This window comes from Zootoca vivipara, chromosome 13 (genome assembly GCF_965207765.1).
Source record: "Zootoca vivipara chromosome 13, rZooViv2.hap1.1, whole genome shotgun sequence".
Taxonomy (NCBI): domain Eukaryota; kingdom Metazoa; phylum Chordata; class Lepidosauria; order Squamata; family Lacertidae; genus Zootoca; species Zootoca vivipara.
Window position 1 is genome coordinate 50,518,470 of NC_142596.1, and position 18,947 is coordinate 50,537,416.

The following is an 18,947-nucleotide window of genomic DNA, read 5'->3' on the forward strand; positions in this document are numbered from 1 at the left end:
AACGGGAGGATGGAAACCTTCCTTGCTCTTCATAGAAGTCTTCCTCCTCCTTCTCATGTTCTCGAGCATACAGCATTCTTATCAAAACAGTAAGAAGTTGGGGGGGCAGAAAATCATGTAAAACACAAACTCTGGATTCGGAACAAATCATGCAAATTGAATGTGTTATTCATGCGCATCAGTGTTTGTTAAAACTGGAGTTCTCTCAATATAGGATTTCCTAGACATTTTCTTCTCCTCAAATCCGGAGAATATAGCTCAGAGGGGGCTAACATGTAGTTCAGCAAAATCTGGCATGTCACAAATCCCATCAGCACCAGCCAGCATGGCTAATGATAAGAGATGATAGGATCTGTAGTACAGAAACATCTGAGTCACCCCTGAGGCAAAATATGCTTTTGAACTTGGACAAAATGACAGTGTTGTGTTTGCCTGAAGGTTGCTGGTCTTTACTGCTGGCTTAGCTTCCCCTCCGGGCATGATGGCCGAATTCACACATAATGCCAAACCATGGTTGGGCTTTCCACCTGAAGTTATCCTCACAAACAGTTTGCATACTAGAGATTCAGCTAGAGAAAGCTAGAGATTCAGCCACTGACAAACCACAGTTATGACCTTTTCTAAAAATAATCTGAAAAGGCTGGCTTGCACCATGGAGGCAGGAATGAATTTATTAAGAGAAGTGCTGAGCAGATGGGGAAGGAAATCCCACAACCAGCTCCAAACCATGGTTTGCCTGTTATACACCTGGAAACTCAAGCCATTGTGTGGGTTCTTAGCTTTGGTTACCACGAACTACCCTTTGATGTGATGCCTGAACTGAATTGAATTGGAATAATGTTGTTGCTGCAGAGCCTCTGAACCTGTGCTACTCTGACCCTCCTCCCTTCCTCAAGCGCATCTCATCTCAGCAGCCCAAGACGTACCTCCTAGCATTCTTTTGGGGGGAAGAGCAGGAACCATACGGTAGGGGAACTTCTGAAGAAGCATCTCATGGAAGACCACAAAGTCATTGTACCTCCTGTACACTGAGCACCTGAAACGCTATAGGAGAAAAAGAGGGAGGAAACCCTTTCAGTGCTTCAGCAGGCCCACTGCATTTCTTGAGAAGAACCCAGGCCAAAAGTTCATCTAGCCCATATTCTACTTCCAGAAATGTCAAGCCAGATGCCTACAAGAAATGCAGAGCTCAAAGGAAATAACTGTTCCTTGCTGTTGGCTCCCCAGCAGCTAGTGCTCCAAGATATACAACATTCAAACATTTAATTCCTTTCAGCAAGAGCCCCTGATGGATTATTATTATTATTATTTTTTATACCCCGCCCATCTGGCTGGGTTTCCCCGGCCACTCTGGGCGGCTTCCAACAAATACCCAAATACATTAAAATATCACAGATTAAAAACTTCCCTAAACAGGGCTGCCTTTAGGTGTTTTCTAAATGTCAGGTAGTTGTTTATCTCCTTGACCTCCGATGGGAGGGCGTTCCACAGGGCGGGCGCCACTCGTTCCCTGTAGCTTTGCTTCTCGCAGTGAGGGAACCGCCAGAAGGCCCTTGGTGCTGGATCTCAGTGTCCGGGCTGAGAAACGCAGGTGGAGACGTTCCTTCAGGTATATAGGACCGAGGCCGTTTAGGGCTTTAAAGGTCAGCACCAACACTTTGAATTGTGCTCGGAAACATACTGGGAGCCAATGTAGGTCTCTTAGGACCGGTGTTATATGGTCTCGGCGGCCGCTCCCAGTCACCAGTCTAGCTGCCGCATTCTGGATTAATTGCAGTTTCCGGGTCACCTTCAAAGGTAGCACCACGTAGAGCGCATTGCAGTAGTCCAAGCGGGAGATAACTAGAGCATGCACCACTCTGGTAAGACAGTCTGCGGGCAGGTAGGGTCTCAGCCTGTGTACCAGATGGAGCTGGTAGACAGCCGCCCTGGACACAGAATTAACCTGGATTAGACCAAAGGACCAAGCAGGCCAGCAAACTATGGCCAACAAGACACCTCTGGGCATTGTCAAGCAAGGCATGAATGAAATATCTTTGAATATTCTTCATCTCACCTCAACTCTTCTCATAGGCAGGAGGGAATCCCTCTTTCAAAATGGTCCAGGCTACATGGGTGCATTGGTATCTCAAAACAAAGGAAGCAGTCACCCCTCCCCCACCCTTTGGAATGACATGACTTTTCAAGCAGGTGACAGCCCAACACAGAAACTATGGTAATGCAGGGAAAGGATTCCCCACCCTTTCTTCTTCGGTTCAGCAGAGAGTGGCATTACCTTACTGGAAACTTCATATTCCACATGTTTCAGGAAGAGGCCCTTTTTCTCAGGAATCAGCTCCACTTGCACCGTGTCCTTGCTCAACAGCTCTGGGAGGGTGTGGGGAAGCACAAGCGGGTTCCCCTGGGACGTCTGCATCCCCTGGGACTCTTCTGGCTCCTTCAGATCACTTGGAGGCTTTGCAGAGTCTAGCAGAAAGAGGAGAATCAAAAGAGGAAAACACTAGAGGAAAACGCTGCAGGAGCAACAGCCCGGGCTTCTGATTTCTTCCTCTGCCCCCGAAGCAGAAGCCAGGAACACCCTTCAGGACGCTCTTTCCGAAGCAGCTGGGCAGGCAGGGAAGAGTCAGCAAATCCTTCCCTGCAAAACTCAGGGAGATCCCTAATCTCACACTTAAGCAAGAAGCCGGCTGCTCTTCTTGGACATGTGCCAAAACCTCTCACGCTGTAAGCCAGCCAAGAGGCCGGTATTTCCTGCCTGGTTTGCTCCCGCTAAGACACGAATCTGAGCAAGTCCCTGAGTCAGTATTCTTGGATCCTGCTAACTACAACAGCTTGTTGAAAGAAAGGCATCGCTATTTGAACTATGGGCTGTGAATGAGCATCCTAAAACAGTTCCCCAAAGCATGGAAAGGCACTTCATTTCATGCAGCTTGGAAAGGCAGGGGTGGCGGTGGGAGAGTCAGACCCTCAGTTAGCCCAAGGTAAGAGATTTTCCTCTGCCCTGGTTTGACTATGTCACCAGGACTAATTCAGCCTAATAATACTCTCTGCTTCATCCTCTCCTGCCCCCCCGTAGGGAGGTGGGTTTATCCATATCATTCATTTATATGTGGCTGGGGAATCCCACCCAGTTGGGCAGGGTATAATTAATTAATTACTAACGCTCGGGCTAGCTTTCAATCCAAAATTCTCAAGGCAAGATGCAGCAGCTGAAATCAGAAAGTACATAGAATCATAGAGTTGGAAGAGACCACAAGGGCCATCCAGTCCAACCCCCTGCCAAGCAGGAAACACCATCAAAGCATTCTTGACATATGCCTGTCAAGCCTCTGCTTAAAGACCTCCAAAGAAGGAGACTCCACCACACTCCTTGGTAGCAAATTCCACTGCCGAACAGCTCTTACTGTCAGGAAGTTCTTCCTAATGTTTAGGTGGAATCTTCTTTCTTGAAGTTTGAATCCATTGCTCCGTGTCCGCTTCTCTGGAGCAGCAGAAAACAACCTTTCTCCCTCCTCCATATGACATTCTTTCATATATTTGAACATGACTATATCACCCCTTAAGTAAGGTGACAAGAGGCAGAAAAACCCAACAACGGGCAATAAAAAGGTTCAATAAAATGAAAGCAGGTTGTCTAAGGAGAGAAGCCTTTACAAGCGACCTAGCTCCCAACTCTGGTGTGTCTGAGAAGGCAGGTGTTTCCATGGTGAACGCACTTTGCTCTGCTGTGGAGTGTTGCTAGCTTCAACCTCCTTTTTAAAAGGTTGTTTCTTATTGCAGAAGAATCCCTGGAATTGAAGTTCTCCCTTCAGGAACCATGTGTCAATGGAGCACAGCAGATGTTTTGCCTTTCAGACAGAGCTCAGGCTTATTCCCGATTCTGAAGTCCCTGTATCCAGCAATGCAGACCAGGAGAGCAACTCGCAAGCTACTGGCCAGGTGTGCCTTCCAAGGGGTAGGCAACCTAAGGCCTGTGGGCCGGATGCGGCCCAATCACTGCCTCAGTCCAGCCCACGGACGGTCCAGGAATCATCGTGTTTTTACATGAGTAGAATGTGTCCTTTTATTTAAAAGGCATCTCTGCGTTATTTGTGGGGCATAGGAATTTGTTCATTTCCCCCCCAAAATATAGTCTGGCCCGCCACATGGTTTGAGGGATGATGGACCAGCCCATGGCTGAAAAAGGTTGCTGACCCCTGCCTTATGCTGTAAAAAAGGAAGGCTGGCAGGGTTAAGGAAAGGTATAAAGGGGGTGGGGAACATTGGTCTAGTCTTCTCTATCTAGCCCCTAGGCTGCACCTCCTCCCCTGTCCTCTCTCTTTCCCTGGGCCACATCCCTTCACACCAGGCATAGGCAAACTTGGCCCTCCAGATGTTTTGGGACTACAACTCCCATCGTCCCTAGCTAACAGGACCAGTGGTCAGGGATGATGGAAGTTGTAGTCCCAAAACATCTGGAGGGCCGAGTTTGCTGTGCCTGCTTCACACTCTCCTTGACTGCCTCCTGCATGTGCCCTTGGACTCCGTCAATGTATCCTGTTTCCGACAGCCGTATTCCCCTGGCATGTGGCCCCTGGGAGGTTGCCCAGAGGAGCATGCAGCCCTTGGCCTGAAAATGGTTTCCCACCCCTGATGTAAACTCACTCACACAGCCAGAACTCTTAGGCACTGCACCAGGCCACCGGCACAATTTAAGGCTTCGTGCTCTCCATACATACACCATATTCAGAAAGTCACGACTGCATAGCTATATTGCTTCTATGTTCAGCCTGCATTGTTCAGGATGCTGATCAGGCAAGCTGTAAGCAAGGAGCCATTCCAGACAGAAAGCAAATGTATTCAAACCCACATCAAGATTCCTGGAAGTTATCAGAGTCGTGGAATAATGGCAAGTGAAGTGATGATAGCAATGCCTCTCAAATCTCTCAAGATCTCCAGGCCTCGTTCTTCCACCTACGTGACAGGTGGCACAAATTAGTTGGCCTAGCAAAGGGGCAAGGCGGAAAGGAAAGGGTAAGGCAACGTCCAGCACAGATTCGTGCTTCTGCAGCAAAGGGGGACACATACACCCCAACAGGTAGTTTTATTTGTGTTCCTCCCCAATTGCTATCACAAAATTACTGTCACTGCGTAGACCCCCAATTTCTCACGTCCTTTTGGAGATGAGGCACAGCCGAGATGGTGGTGACTTTATAATATAAGTTCATTTACACATATATACAACATGAGCCTACGATGGAGAGGTTCACAGCATTAACACCCCAAGGGGGGTCTTGCTTCTCTCATAGAAACAGCCTTGGATTCAAACCGAAACCAAACATTGATCTCTGACTCTCTCCACAGCTTGCTGCTATGCCTCTACTTCGAATTCTGGCTTTTCTCCTTCTCACTGTCTGCGAGTCAAGGGATGGCTCCATCCATTTGTAATCTGGCACAGTGCTCCCTTTCCTTTGTTATCTTAATGGCCCATCACCCAGGCCTGGCTTGATTAGATGTTAACACTCTGGATCCATGGACCAGAGGAGTCTGGCACCCATCAACTCATAGCAAATATTTAACCTGGAGGTCCTGAGGCATTTGAAACACCTATATTTAAAAGATGCACTGTGCCTTTCCTTTAGAAAAATCCCAAGCGACAACTCTTCGTGCCTCCCAAACGTTAAAACCTTAATTCCCCTTCAGCTTCAAACATGCCTAAGAAATGCAAGCTAACGCTTCCTTAGATACAGTGGAACCTCGGTTTATGAACACCTTGGTTTATGAATTTTCGGTTTATGAACACCACGGACCCATCTGGAACGGATTAATTCATTTTCCATTACTTTCAATGGGAAAGTTCGCTTCAGTTTATGAACGCTTCAGTTTATGAACAGACTTCCGGAACCAATTACACCCATGCTTCAGTTTATGAACGCTTCAGTTTAAGTACTCCGCGGACCCGTCTGGAACGGATTAATCCACTTTCCATTACTTTCAATGGGAAAGTTCGCTTCAGTTTATGAACGCTTCAGTTTAAGTACTCCACGGACTGTCTGGAACAGATTAATCCACTTTCCATTACTTTCAATGGGAAAGTTCGCTTCAGTTTATGAACGCTTCAGTTTATGAACAGACTTCCGGAACCAATTGTGTTCATAAACCGAGGTACCACTGTACTTGTGGTTTTGTCTTCTTCCACAACCCTGAGCTTTTCTGCTCCACCCAAATGCTTTTCCTCGTCACACCCAATCTGCTTCTCCTGCTCCTGACCCTCAGGCCATCTTCTCCAGCATCCCATCAGACTCATCAACTGATGAGGCATAAGCCACTCAGGTATGAGAAGTTCTCATGTGAACAGGTACTGGACGCCTTCATCTACCGGTATTAACACTCTCGCACCTTGAATCAGGGTGGATTTGATTTTAATCAAATCAATTTAAATCACGATTTAATTCACTAGTCAGAAAGACTTGATTTAAATCATTTTTTTACAGAAAGACTCATTCTTGTTGGTATACTCTTAATATTTACAACCAGATGAAGTTTTCATTTTCGGAATAATAAATTTTCAGAGCAGTTCATATCAAAAATTACTGATCTGGTTATATTATTAGAAATACATAGATAATTATGAAATCATTGTGAGGTTTAATAAGATAACTGTTTATATTCGGACAACTTTTCTGCTGTACCTTATTGGAAGGAGAAAAATAATCATTTCCTTAGTAACAATTTAAACAATTTATTCAACTGAAACAAGAACATTATACCCTATGTATGTATGTTTGTTAATTGATGTGGTTGAACAATTTTTTTCAAAAAACAAAACAATTTTTTTTTTAGCACACATGAAAAACTTAAAACAAATCCTTATTTCCTGATGAATAGCCTTTGGGCTATAATGTAACTTAAATAGAAAACTATATTTGAAAAGATTTTCCCTCCAAAAGCAATTTATTTTAAAAATCAAATTTAAATAAAAAAAAATCAGGATTTAAATAGAAAAAATCTGATTTTTTAAAAATCGTTGATTTTTAACCACTCTGCCTTGAAGCTGAAGATGGCATCGTATGCAAAGAAAGAGAATGTACTTCAATCTATCAATAGCATCTATTACTTACAGCACCACAGGAAGCTGCCATATACATAGGCAAACCACCAGCCCATCTAACTGTCTCAGCACTGACTGGCAGCAGCTGTCCAGGGTCTCAGACAGGGGCATTCCCTGGCCACCTAGAGATACCAGGGGGTTGAACCTGGGACCTTCTGCATGCAAAGCAAATGCCTTACCCCTTGGGCGATGGGTTGACAGAGCCAAGATTGATGGGCGCCCTCACCAAATATGACTGTTCCGGCATATTGTCACAAGAGGAACTGACACATCCTTTCTTCTGAGCAACAGATGCTTTTGTTCATAGAAATGTTGCGTCCCCTCTACTTCTGCCAAAGTATTATCAGTGTTGATAATGTGCATATCAATTAATTTGTTGAAGCACATTTGTCACCAATTAAACAAATGTTAATCAAATAACTGGACTGATTTTTTATTTTGGTCTGTGAATTAATCAGCGGCACAATTCAATGAGTAGTCAGACCCAAGTCGCACCATGTTAGATGGTGCTTGCTCCCACAGAGGTGCACGCAGGGCCGGCTCTAGGGGAAGGCTGGGTGGCGCAGGGCGCAGGGCTGCCAGGGGGGCGCCGCGCTGTGCGCGTACCCGCCCACCAGCTGTGGCAAGAAACGGGGCGGGGCGCCGGAGCGATCTCCGCACCACGGCGCCAGGGCACCCGACATGCTTAAGACGGCCCTGGGTTTCACGCAGGATTGCAACCCAAAGAACTACACGAATTTCCTCACTAGAAAAACAAAAGCTGTGAGGAAGAAAAAAACCAGCCTTTGCTTTTAGATGAAGCACAGCTCTTTTTACAGTAACTATACCCTAAGAAACAGCATTCCCATTCTCTCTCACACACACAGAAGAGCTCTTAAGATGGGACTTCACACCTGCAATTTTTCTAAGCATTTTTAAAAGTATGTTCTAAAAGGTAAAGGGACCCCTGACCATTAGGTCCAGTCATGACCGACTCTGGGGTTGCGGCGCTCATCTCGCGTTATTGGCCGAGGGAGCCGGCGTAGAGCTTCCAGGTCATGTGGCCAGCATGACAAAACCACTTCTGGCGAACCAGAGCAGCACATGGAAACGCCGTTTACCTTCCCGCTGGAGCATTATCTACTTGCACTCTGACGTGCTTTCGAACTGCTACCGGTAGGTTGGCAGGAGCAGGGACCGAGCAACGGGAGCTCACCCCATCGCAAGGATTCGAACCACTGACCTTCTGATCGGCAAGCCCTAGGCTCAGTGGTTTAGACCACAGCGCCACCCTACTGACCTATTAATTGGAAACAGCTTCTGATTCGGAAGATATGTTTTTAATCCATTAATCTAACTGATTTTTGTTGCAACCCTATAACTACTGAAGAAAATAGGATGTGCTTTTGAATAATCTAATAAATTTATTATTATTATTATTATTATTATTATTATTATTATTACAGTATTGTTATTTCTACCCTGCCCATCTGGCTGGGTTTCCCCAGCCACTCTGGGCGGCTCCCAACAGAATATTAAAAATACGATAAAACATCAAACATTAAAAACTTCCCTAAACAGGGCTGCCTTCAGTTGTCTTTTAAAAGTAAAATACTTGCTTATTGCCTTGACATCTGATGGGAGGGCTTTCCACAGGGTAGGTGCCACTACTGAGAAGGCCCTCTGACTGGTTCCCTGTAACCTCACTTCTCGCAGGGAGGGAACTGCCAGAAGGCCCTTGGCGCTGGACCTCAGTGTCTGGGCTGGACAATGGGGGTGTAGATGCTCCTTCAGGTATACTAGGCCGAGGCCATTTAGGGCTTTAAAGGTCAGCACCAACGCAAAGTATGGGTGTTCATGTCAACTCAACATTGCATCCCTAGCTAAAAGGCAGGGAAATCACCAGCTCAATGGTCAGGCAAAGGAAACCCACACCAGTGCATTCCAGCTATGAAATTCTTTTAACACTTGCTGCCATTTACAAAAAAAAAAAAAAAAAAACCAACCAAAACCCTGACACCATATTTTCACCTTTCAGTATTTTTCTGGCACAGGCGTATCACCTAAATACACATCCATCCATCCATCCTTTTTTGTCCAAAGCTAGATAAGAAATGAATCCAACTGGAAGCCGTTCAAAGAAATAATGTAGTTTTATCTACTACTTGGGCAGGTTTCTTTCACTGCACTGTGAACCTCATCAGCATTAGATAGCTAATAAACAACAGAATGGTTGTTAAAGATTAGATATGCCTGCAAAAGCATGAGAAAGTGTGTGCTTTAAATCTGTCCTGCTGGCTCTAGAATACAGAAAATGCTGAGATAATGAAGCATAATACAAGCTGCCAGGCTGATCATATGACTCTAAGCAGTCTTTCCTTTTGAATGCTCGTGTCCAGAACTGTTATCTGTACTTAGGAGTCCCCAAAATGCTTTCTAATATCAAGGCCAAGTTTACATAGGCCACAATGGGGGAGGGGGGGATGAAAACTGAAATAAATACCGGTAAACAAGTTGCCTCTTCATTATTACCTCAAATATTTACTATGTCCGGCAGTACAGTTCCTAGTACAAAGTCACTATGAAGTTCAGGCTTTGATGCCAAGACTAATCCCTTTGCCAAGTAACACAACTCACAAAGCAGCCCCTCAAGGGACTCAATTGACGTGTTGTGGAATGACATCAAGAGAAGTCCACTGCCAGGGAATGAATGGCAAGTCTGGAGGACAATGTCCTCCGAAGCTCTTCAGAAGTACATCTATCATCCGGCTGGCAAATATGAGTGGCGAACAGACCCAAGATCACCAGCCAAGAAGACCAGGATGGACAGTCCTCTCAGTCCATTGGTATGAACTGTTGTTTCCAAAACCAGGCAGAGTTATTTATTTAAGTTGCAAAAACCTCACTGAACTGGATGACATACAACTGCTTCCTTCTAAGGAGTAATCTATCTCCATGTGAGCACATTGCAGGCTACATGCACTTTGACTGGCTCAATGGCAGGCCCCTTTCATTTTTGGAGACCTTGGACAACAGTGCTGTTATGTTAAAACACAACACTACTCAGCACCTCCTATGGTCAAAGGAATCGTCACACAATACATGTCACACAATAATCACACAATTCAATTTACTGTGATGCAAATATACACGCTGGTGAAACTGTGGCTTGCATTTTCCATTTCATACAATTATAAATAAATAGAGCTGTGAATGGTTCTTATGGAGCTACAGATGGAATTCACGATGACTGAAGCCAAGAGAGGAAGCAAGTGAAATCAAGATAATCTTAGTCAGAGCACGTTCTTGTTCCAACACTACGCTTTATACTTATCTTCTAAATATACAAGCACATATATCTTGCGAGAGCTACTCTGGAAGCTTCAAAGGTCAGGCCTAGGTCTGATTTTTCTGACAGTTTTATACTTGTTTCTGTGCACATGCCTTCCGAGTTATTTATTTATAAGAGTATTTCCAAACTGCCAGCTCATTCAAACAGTGTCATGGTATTAGACAATAAAATAAAAATAGGCAAATACACAACATCACACCCCAAACAGCCCTATGTTTTCTGCGGTCTTTCTCTGTATTGCACAACTTTGTGAGGAGAAACACTGATGCAATACTCAAGAGGTCAGGTTTCAAGAAATCTTTACAATCCTGAGCCCTCCTCCAAATCCAAACACCACCTTCCCTTGAAGCTTATCCAAAGATTGCAGAAAGCTAGGTTAAGAACTGTCATCTGCTGCCTATCAGATAAAATTGGCCTATAGCGCTACTGCTGGTACAGACTTTAAAATCAACACAAGACATGAATAGCACCAACTCCTACTATCCCTCCTGCTGCCAACACCACTCCTTTGATGCAATAATACAGACATAGGCAAACCCGGCTCTCCATATGTTTTGGGACTACAATTCCCATCATCCCTGACCACTGGGTCCTGTTAGCTAGGGATGATGGGAGTTGTAGTCCCAAAACATCTGGAAGACCGAATTTGCCTAAGCCTGCAATAATACATGGTGCAACATAAACTGCTGATAGATCAATTTGGGAACACTAGGATCCCTTTGTGTGAGCCATCCCAGCATGAAAAACGAACAAGGAAGTTGAGCAAGCATTTTCTTCCCTGAGACCAAACCTCTTCAGCAGCCCATTTATCCAAATTGACTATGATATCAGCGCAATGACATTGTGCATAGACAACTACCTCGTCTACATGGTTTCCTAGTCAACGGCTTCTTTTTCCTCCAAGCTGTCACTGTGATACATCCTAGCTCGCAAGGCTTTTTGCCTCCACCCCAAACTTGTGATCAACATCCTGCCCCCCTTATGGCACTACATTTACATGGACCAGCTTCTTAAGCTCCTCGGTCCCAAATAGGTTTTAGATCAATGCTGACCCAGACTGTTTTCCTCTCCCCACTTTTCTACCTCTCTACCATCATGCAAAGCTTGGAGAGAGTGTACAACTTTTGCTTATTAATTCCAAAGGCAGCTAACACAAAAATTTAACAGAATCCTAAGGAGAACCAATTTATATTTATTCTGCTCTCAAGTGCTTAGCCAGAGTCATAAAGTTGGTTGCCATCCTTCTGTCTCGGGAGACAATGGAGGAGTGAACCTTCAGGGATGAAGTCAAACAGTTGAAGAGTTGCAGCACCTGCTTGGCTTTAGAGACCAATACGGGAGAGACATGTTTTGTTGCAGCTGGGGTAGAGGAAGGTGTCCAGTTGTATTGATGCAGGGTACTATGGCATTTCTTTTTTCTGCGCTCCTCCCAGTGGTCATTTCTCCTCTAGTCACTGCTGTGGATACACAACCTGTGGATACACAACCTGACCGACTGTCTCTGGGTACAGAGGTCATCTGCAAGGGATTCCCACACTGCAGGGTTAATGTTGCCAGCCTTCATGGTGTGGGAATTTTCAGGGAGGCAGGAGAGGATATATTGTTTATTAATATCCCTTCTAACTTGCGCTAGCAAGTTCTATAACCTAGCAGAGATTTACATTCCCCTTTTAAACACATAGCAGATAACTGGTTGCAGGCTTGTTTAAGCCTCTCAATATTAGATTCCTGGTAAGTTTCCTTATATCCCTCTTTAAAGAATACAGTAAACACGCTACAATCTTGTGTAATGGATATAAAAGAAGTTTACTCACATCATTAGTTCATAGTTGGATCCCTGAAGGCAAACTTAGTTACAAAGTATATACATGTTGATCTAACCCAGGGAGATAATCCCAGTGTCCTCTGTTGGCTGAGAGCCAACAGAGCATAGAATCATAGAATCATAGAATCATAGAGTTGGAAGAGACCACAAGGGCCATCCAGTCCAACTCCCTGCCAAGCAGGAAACACCATCAAAGCATTCCTGACAGATGGCTGTCAAGCCTCTGCTTAAAGACCTCCAAAGAAGGAGACTCCACCACACTCCTTGGCAGCAAATTCCACTGCCGAACAGCTCTTACTGTCAGGAAGTTCTTCCTAATGTTTAGGTGGAATTTTCTTTCTTGTAGTTTGAATCCGTTGCTCCGTGTCCGCTTCTCTGGAGCAGCAGAAAACAACCTTTCTCCTTCCTTTATATGACATCCTTTTATATATTTGAACATGGTTATCATATCACCCCTTAACCTTCTCTTCTCCAGGCTAAACATACCCAGCTCCCTAAGCCGTTCCTCATAAGGCATCGTTTCCAGGACTTTGACCATTTTGGTTGCCCTCTTCTGGACACGTTCCAGCTTATCAGTATCCTTCTTGAACTGTGGTGCCCAGAACTGGACACAATACTCCAGGTGAGGTCTGACCAGAGCAGAATACAGTGGTACTATTACTTCCCTTGATCTAGATGCTATACTCCTATTGATGCAGCCCAGAATTGCATTGGCTTTTTTAGCTGCTGCATCACACTGCTGACTCATGTCAAGTTTGTGGTCAACCAAAACTCCTAGATCCTTTTCACATGTACTGCTCTCAAGCCAGGTGTCTCCCATCCTGTATTTGTGCCTTTCATTTTTTTTGCCCAAGTGTAGTACTTTACATTTCTCCTTGTTAAAATTCATCTTGTTTGCTTTGGCCCAGTTGTCTAATCTGTTAAGGTCATTCTGAAGTGTGATCCTGTCCTCTGGGGTGTTAGCCACCCCTCCCAATTTGGTGTCATCTGCAAACTTGCTCAGGATGCCCTCAAGCCCATCATCCAAGTCATTGATAAAGATGTTGAACAAGACTGGGCCCAAGACAGAACCCTGTGGCACCCCACTAGTCACTACTCTCCAGGATGAGGAGGAGCCATTGATGAGCACCCTTTGGGTTCGGTCAGTAAGCCAGCTACAAATCCACTGAATGGTAGCATTGTCTAGCCCACATTTTACCAGCTTCTTTACAAGAATATCATGGGGCACCTTGTCAAAGGCCTTGCTGAAATCAAGATAGGCTACATCCACAGCGTTCCCTTCATCTACCAGGCTTGTAATTCTGTCAAAAAATGAGATCAGATTAGTCTGACATGACTTATTTTTCAGGAACCCATGCTGACTTTTAGTGATCACAGAGTTTCTTTCTAGGTGCTCACAGACTGTTTGCTTAATGATCTGCTCTAGAATCTTTCCTGGTATTGATGTCAGGCTGACTGGGCGGTAATTGTTTGGGTCCTCTCTTTTCCCCTTTTTGAAAATAGGGACAACATTTGCCCTCCTCCAGTCTGCTGGAACTTCGCCTGTTCTCCAGGAATTTTCAAAGATTATTGCCAGTGGTTCTGAAATCACCTCTGCCAGTTCTTTTAATACTCTTGGATGTAGTTCATCTGGCCCTGGAGACCTGGAGAGCAATTCTAGCTAAAAGCTGCTCCAATGATGGAAGAATTCAAAAAGTGAGAGGGTGCTGCGTGCCGTGTCCCTTAGTCACATGCTAAAGGAAGTGTGTCCCAGTCAGGAGGAAATAGGAAGTTTTCAACTGGCTGGACCAAACATTCCCCCGCATGTCCACTCTAGGAAAACAAGGAATGTTGTACTTGACTGCTACTTACGTATCACATCCCACACATGTCACGATCTTTGTAACAAAGAGTTGGTCTGCCGACAAGCCTGATACCAAAAGCCATCTCCCCGTAGAGCACGTCTTTGGGGATCCTGCCATTTTCCATTCTATGGACATGACCAAGCCAGCGTAGACATCGCTGTGACAGGAGTGTGAACATGCTAGGAATGTGGTCTTGGGAAACAACACCTTTGTTTGAGACTCTGTCCTTCCATGTGATGCCCAAAATCTTCCTGAAAAAGTGCAGGTGGAAGGCAAGGTGTCATAAAGTAGTACAGTAAGAAATGGAGCCACTCAAAATATGATTAAAACAAACTGACAGCATAATCCACTGCCATACAGATTATATGTTCAAAATATTTTACAAAATTACAATTAAAATCTACAGCAAGTTACTGAAAAGATAAGATCCCCCATTTATGATTTTGCTCAACAATTTAACAGAATGAATGAATGTTTATATAAACAAGGACAACACAGAAGCACAATTATAAAAGCACACCATCATCACAAGCCTGAGTCAACCAGCACCTCTCAAAACTGACCCATCTTGACCAAATGGTGACGAGATGGAGCCAAGTACACCCACCGCAGAGGGAATTCTAATGCAATGGTGTCACAACCGAGAAGGCCCTGTCTTTCAGAGCTACCCACCAAGGCTCAACGAACAGAAGGATCAACATATTTAGCTGTTGATCATCATGCTGAGATACTTCATCCCTGTCGCATGCACACCCACAACAGCTAGGCTGCATCAGTTTTATACACAATACGTAAAAGGAAAAACTAATTTTAGTTGTAAGGAAAAGCTAGTTTGGGTCATGATGCTTTTGAGAGGCATCACTCTGTTTTCCAGCCACCTGGCACAGAGCCTGACAGAACTTACGCAAGCATAAAAGTCTACAGAACACATAATTATCTTAGGGTTCGGGGTCCGGACAAAACTGTTTGTCTAAATGACGGCTGCTGCATTTGCCAAACCCTTTCCAAGACACTAATATTCAAGGGTACCATAAAATAGAAAATGGGCATCATAATAGCAACCTCAGCAAATCAACAATCCCAAAGAGCATGGGAAGTGGGGGAATTCCTCAGGAAGCAATGTGACTAGTCCACCGGGAAGAACAGACAAGGTTTCATCCTTACAATCTCAAGCCGTGACCTGGGGGGGGGGGGGACTCTGGGTCCAAATAATGCAGGGAGCTTAGATTTCCCCTTAGCAAAACCAGATGTTTCCCTGCCATTATGGAGCCAAGCATCTGAACATAATAATGAAGGATCATTCATCAGCCTTTCCTTTCCTTCTTCTTCTCTATCTTATTCTAGAGATAGATTTCCAGCTTGTGACTTTCTGTCTATTGACAGAGGCTATAATCAGGATTACATGGTGATGAGTTCCAAAGAAATCAGCACAGTTTACTCTCAATTAAGTATTTACTAGATTATTTTTTAAATCCTGCTTCCTTAAAAAAAATCTCTCAAAGCAACTTACAACCAGAAGTAAATAATCTTGTAGCAAGATATACAACTGTCCATCAATAACTTCCTACTATGAAGGTGTTAGGGGGTTTGGTGTGTGGTGGGGGTGCTTCCCCACCCCTACCCCGGAAACCCCCAACCACATCAGCATTGCTAGAATTCACCAGAAGGCAAAACTACCGCTTACAAGTTTACATGGAGTTTCACTAAGTGACACATACTGTCTCACTTCTGCAATTCTTCGCTTCCCCTCACGCCAGGAAAATCACACACTCCCTCTCCCAAAAACAACCTTCAATATAAAACAGCTGGATTATTCAGAATATTCTGTTTGGCCAAGCCAAGGCATTTTAATAGCCAGTGTAGAAATCAAGACTAGGAAAACCTTGGTCCAATCTCATGACAGCCATAAATTAACTAGGTGGCCTTAAGCAACTCTCTCTCGCTTCAATTTTCTACTTACAAATTTGCATTGTAAGTTTGAACAGAGAGAATTGCTGCCAAGGATTCAGCAAACAGATTGTGAAAACAGTTTAAGAAATTATAGTCAGTATGCCATAGTGCATAGAGTGTGCCATATTAGGACTTGGAAGACTTGGGTTCACATCCCTTGAATGTAATAATGAATGAAAAAGTTGCCAATTCTTCCTTTAAGAAATTGTCTTACACACTTTGTTGTTGTTTAGTCGTTTAGTCGTGTCCGATTCTTCATGACCCCATGGACCAGAGCACGCCAGGCTCTTCCACTGCCTCCCGCAGTTTGGTCTGGCTCATGTTCATAGCTTTGAGAACACGGTCCAACCATCTCGTCCTCTGTCGTCCCCTTCTCCTAGTGCCCTCAATCTTTCCCAACATCAGGGTCTTTTCCAGGGAGTCTTCTCTTCTCATGAGGTGGCCAGGATCTGTCTCATGAGCTTCAGGATCTGTCCTTCCAGTGAGCACTCAGGGCTGATATCCTTTCACACTTACTAAGAAGTAAAAACCTGCTGAACTCATTATGACTTTCTTTTGAGTAAGCAAGTATGCTTGGATTGCTCTGTCAGCATAGGATTGTGCCTGCATGATATAGGACCATGGAAGCTGATTCATAGAGAGTCAGGAAGTAACTTATCAAGAAAAGATATGAATTTCAGCATACACAAGCAGAATATTATCTTCTGGTGCTGTGTGTATGGACATTAAAGGCAGGAAGAGGGATGAATCCGTTTTACAAGAAATACGCATTTCGGAACAATTCAAATCAAGAATTCCTTCTCTCTTCTAATTTCACACAAAAGGCGGGCAGAGCAATCAGTAAATCGCATCTGAACATCATGTTGAGTCACTTGGGCTTGCATGCTGTTGAGCGCACTTTCAGTGCAAATTGCTTCATCCTCCTGGAACTTTCATATATTTTCCTCAAATGTATTTGCTAATGCTATTCTAGCCTGCATCAACCAAAGTACAGTGTCCAGATCAAGGGAAGTAATAGTACTGTACCACTATATTCTGCCTTGCTCAGATGACACATGGAATACTGTATCCAATTCTGGGTACCACAATTTAGGAGGGATGTGGACAAGCTGGAAGGTGTGCAGAGGAGAGCAACCAAAATGATCAAGGGTCTGGAAACCAAGCCTTATGAGAACGGTTGAGGGAGCTGGGTATGTTTAGCCTGGAAAAGAGGTGAATGAGAAAAGATACGATAGCCATCTTCAAATATCTCAAGGACTGCCACATGGAAGAGGGAACAAGCTTGTTTTCTCCTGCTCTGGAGGGTATGACTTGAACCCATGGCTTCAAGTTACAAGAAAGGAGATTTCAACTAAACATCAGGAAAAACTTTCTGACAGGAAGAGCTGTTTTGACAGTGGAACAGACTCTCTCAGGAGGTTGTGGACTCTCCTTCCTTGGAGGTTTGTAAGCAGAGGTGGACGGTCATCTGTCATGGATGCTTTAGCTGAGATTCCTGCATTGCAGGGGGTTGGACTATAGACCAACTCTACAGTTCTATGATTTCCAGCCATTGACCAAAGAATTTTAGGGAACAAACATAGGTTGCTGTCAGGCCACACTGGTCCATCTAACTGAATCTTGTCTATATTCAGTGCCATTCTTCTAGAAAAAGAGGTGCCTGAACTCAACATGAATGCCTCCCTTGTTTTCTTATAATGGCAATGGCGCCCACTTAGTTCCAGCAAGTTCCAGCTGAAAAAAGGCCCATCTATATTGACTGGCAGAGGCTTTTCGGCCTTTCAAACAGTGAAATTTCCCACCCCTATCAGGAGATGCCAGGAACTGAACCAGGGGATTTCTGCATGCAAAGCAAATGCTCTGCTAACAAGCTTCACACCTTCCTCCTCCAACAATGACATTCATTTTCCTCAGCATATAAAGATCTCAGTTATCTGACCTATGTGGCTGCAAAAGCATATTGCTAAGTAGGCTCCTAAGGCACATATCATCACTTTGGTGCCAACAGAATAATATGTGCAACAGAAGATATGGCAATTAGCTTAATATACCTAGGCATTATTCACACAAGTAAACATTAAGCATTGTCTGGCAGCCTATAGAAGCTGTATTGTTAAATGTTTATCTCAAAACCTGGTTGGGTTTTACCAGGCCTTTTCCACGAATGAAGCAGATTACAAAGACTTCCACATTTGCTAGAAATAATATTTCAAAAGAAGCAGCGTCAGTTTCTACTTCCACATTAAGCAGAACTATTTCAGAGGAACTACTGCTAAAAGACCAATTCGCACAGTAGCTCTAGAAATACTACTAATTCAAAGAGAATAATAATATATAACATGACCTAACAGTTTCAAAACAACTACGACTACTTTTTAACCCAGGAAAATCTTCTCAAAAGTCGGAAGTCGTCTTATACGCCGGGTCGTATTTCTTATACGGCGAGTATATCCCAAACTCTATATTTTAACTGGAAAAGTCGGGGGTCGTCTTATACGCCCAGTCGTCTTATACACCGGAATATACGGTATTTAACATGCCATAGTATAGAAATACTAAAAAGTATCTTGTGGTACCTGCCGAAGAATTTATTACCGAACTAAGGCTAATTTGCTAAACCACAGAGCCTAGGGCTTGCGGATCAGAAGGTCGGTGGTTCGAATCCCCGCGACGGGGTGAGCTCCTGTTACTTGATCCCTGCTCCTGCCCACCTAGCAGTTCGAAAGCACATCAAAGTGCAAGTAGATAAATAGGTACCGCTACAGCGGGAAGGTAAACAGCGTTTCCGTGTGCGACTCTGGTTTACCAGAAGTGGCTTTGTCATGCTGGCCACATGACCTGGAAGCTGTACGCCAGCTCCCTTGGCCAATAATGCAAGATGAGCGCCGCAACCCCAGAGTCGTTCGC

The 18,947-nt window shown here is 44.4% G+C and overlaps 1 protein-coding gene across 4 annotated transcripts in view; it reads right to left on the bottom strand.

Annotated features, from left to right (window-relative positions):
• Window positions 1-18,947, bottom strand: part of SNX8 (sorting nexin 8) — a 38,632-nt gene that overhangs the window by 17,732 nt on the left and 1,953 nt on the right. For 2 of the 4 annotated variants that reach the window (XM_035130973.3, XM_035130972.3), the window contains exons 2-3: window positions 2,276-2,466; window positions 927-1,044 (exon numbers count right to left, since the gene is read on the bottom strand). In XM_035130973.3, coding sequence (XP_034986864.3) covers window positions 927-1,044; window positions 2,276-2,466 — 309 coding nt within the window. Of the gene's footprint in view, window positions 1-926; window positions 1,045-2,275; window positions 2,467-14,097; window positions 14,218-18,947 lie in introns of those variants that run through there. The other 2 variants (XM_088656938.1, XM_060282516.2) reach the window with 2 other exon arrangements.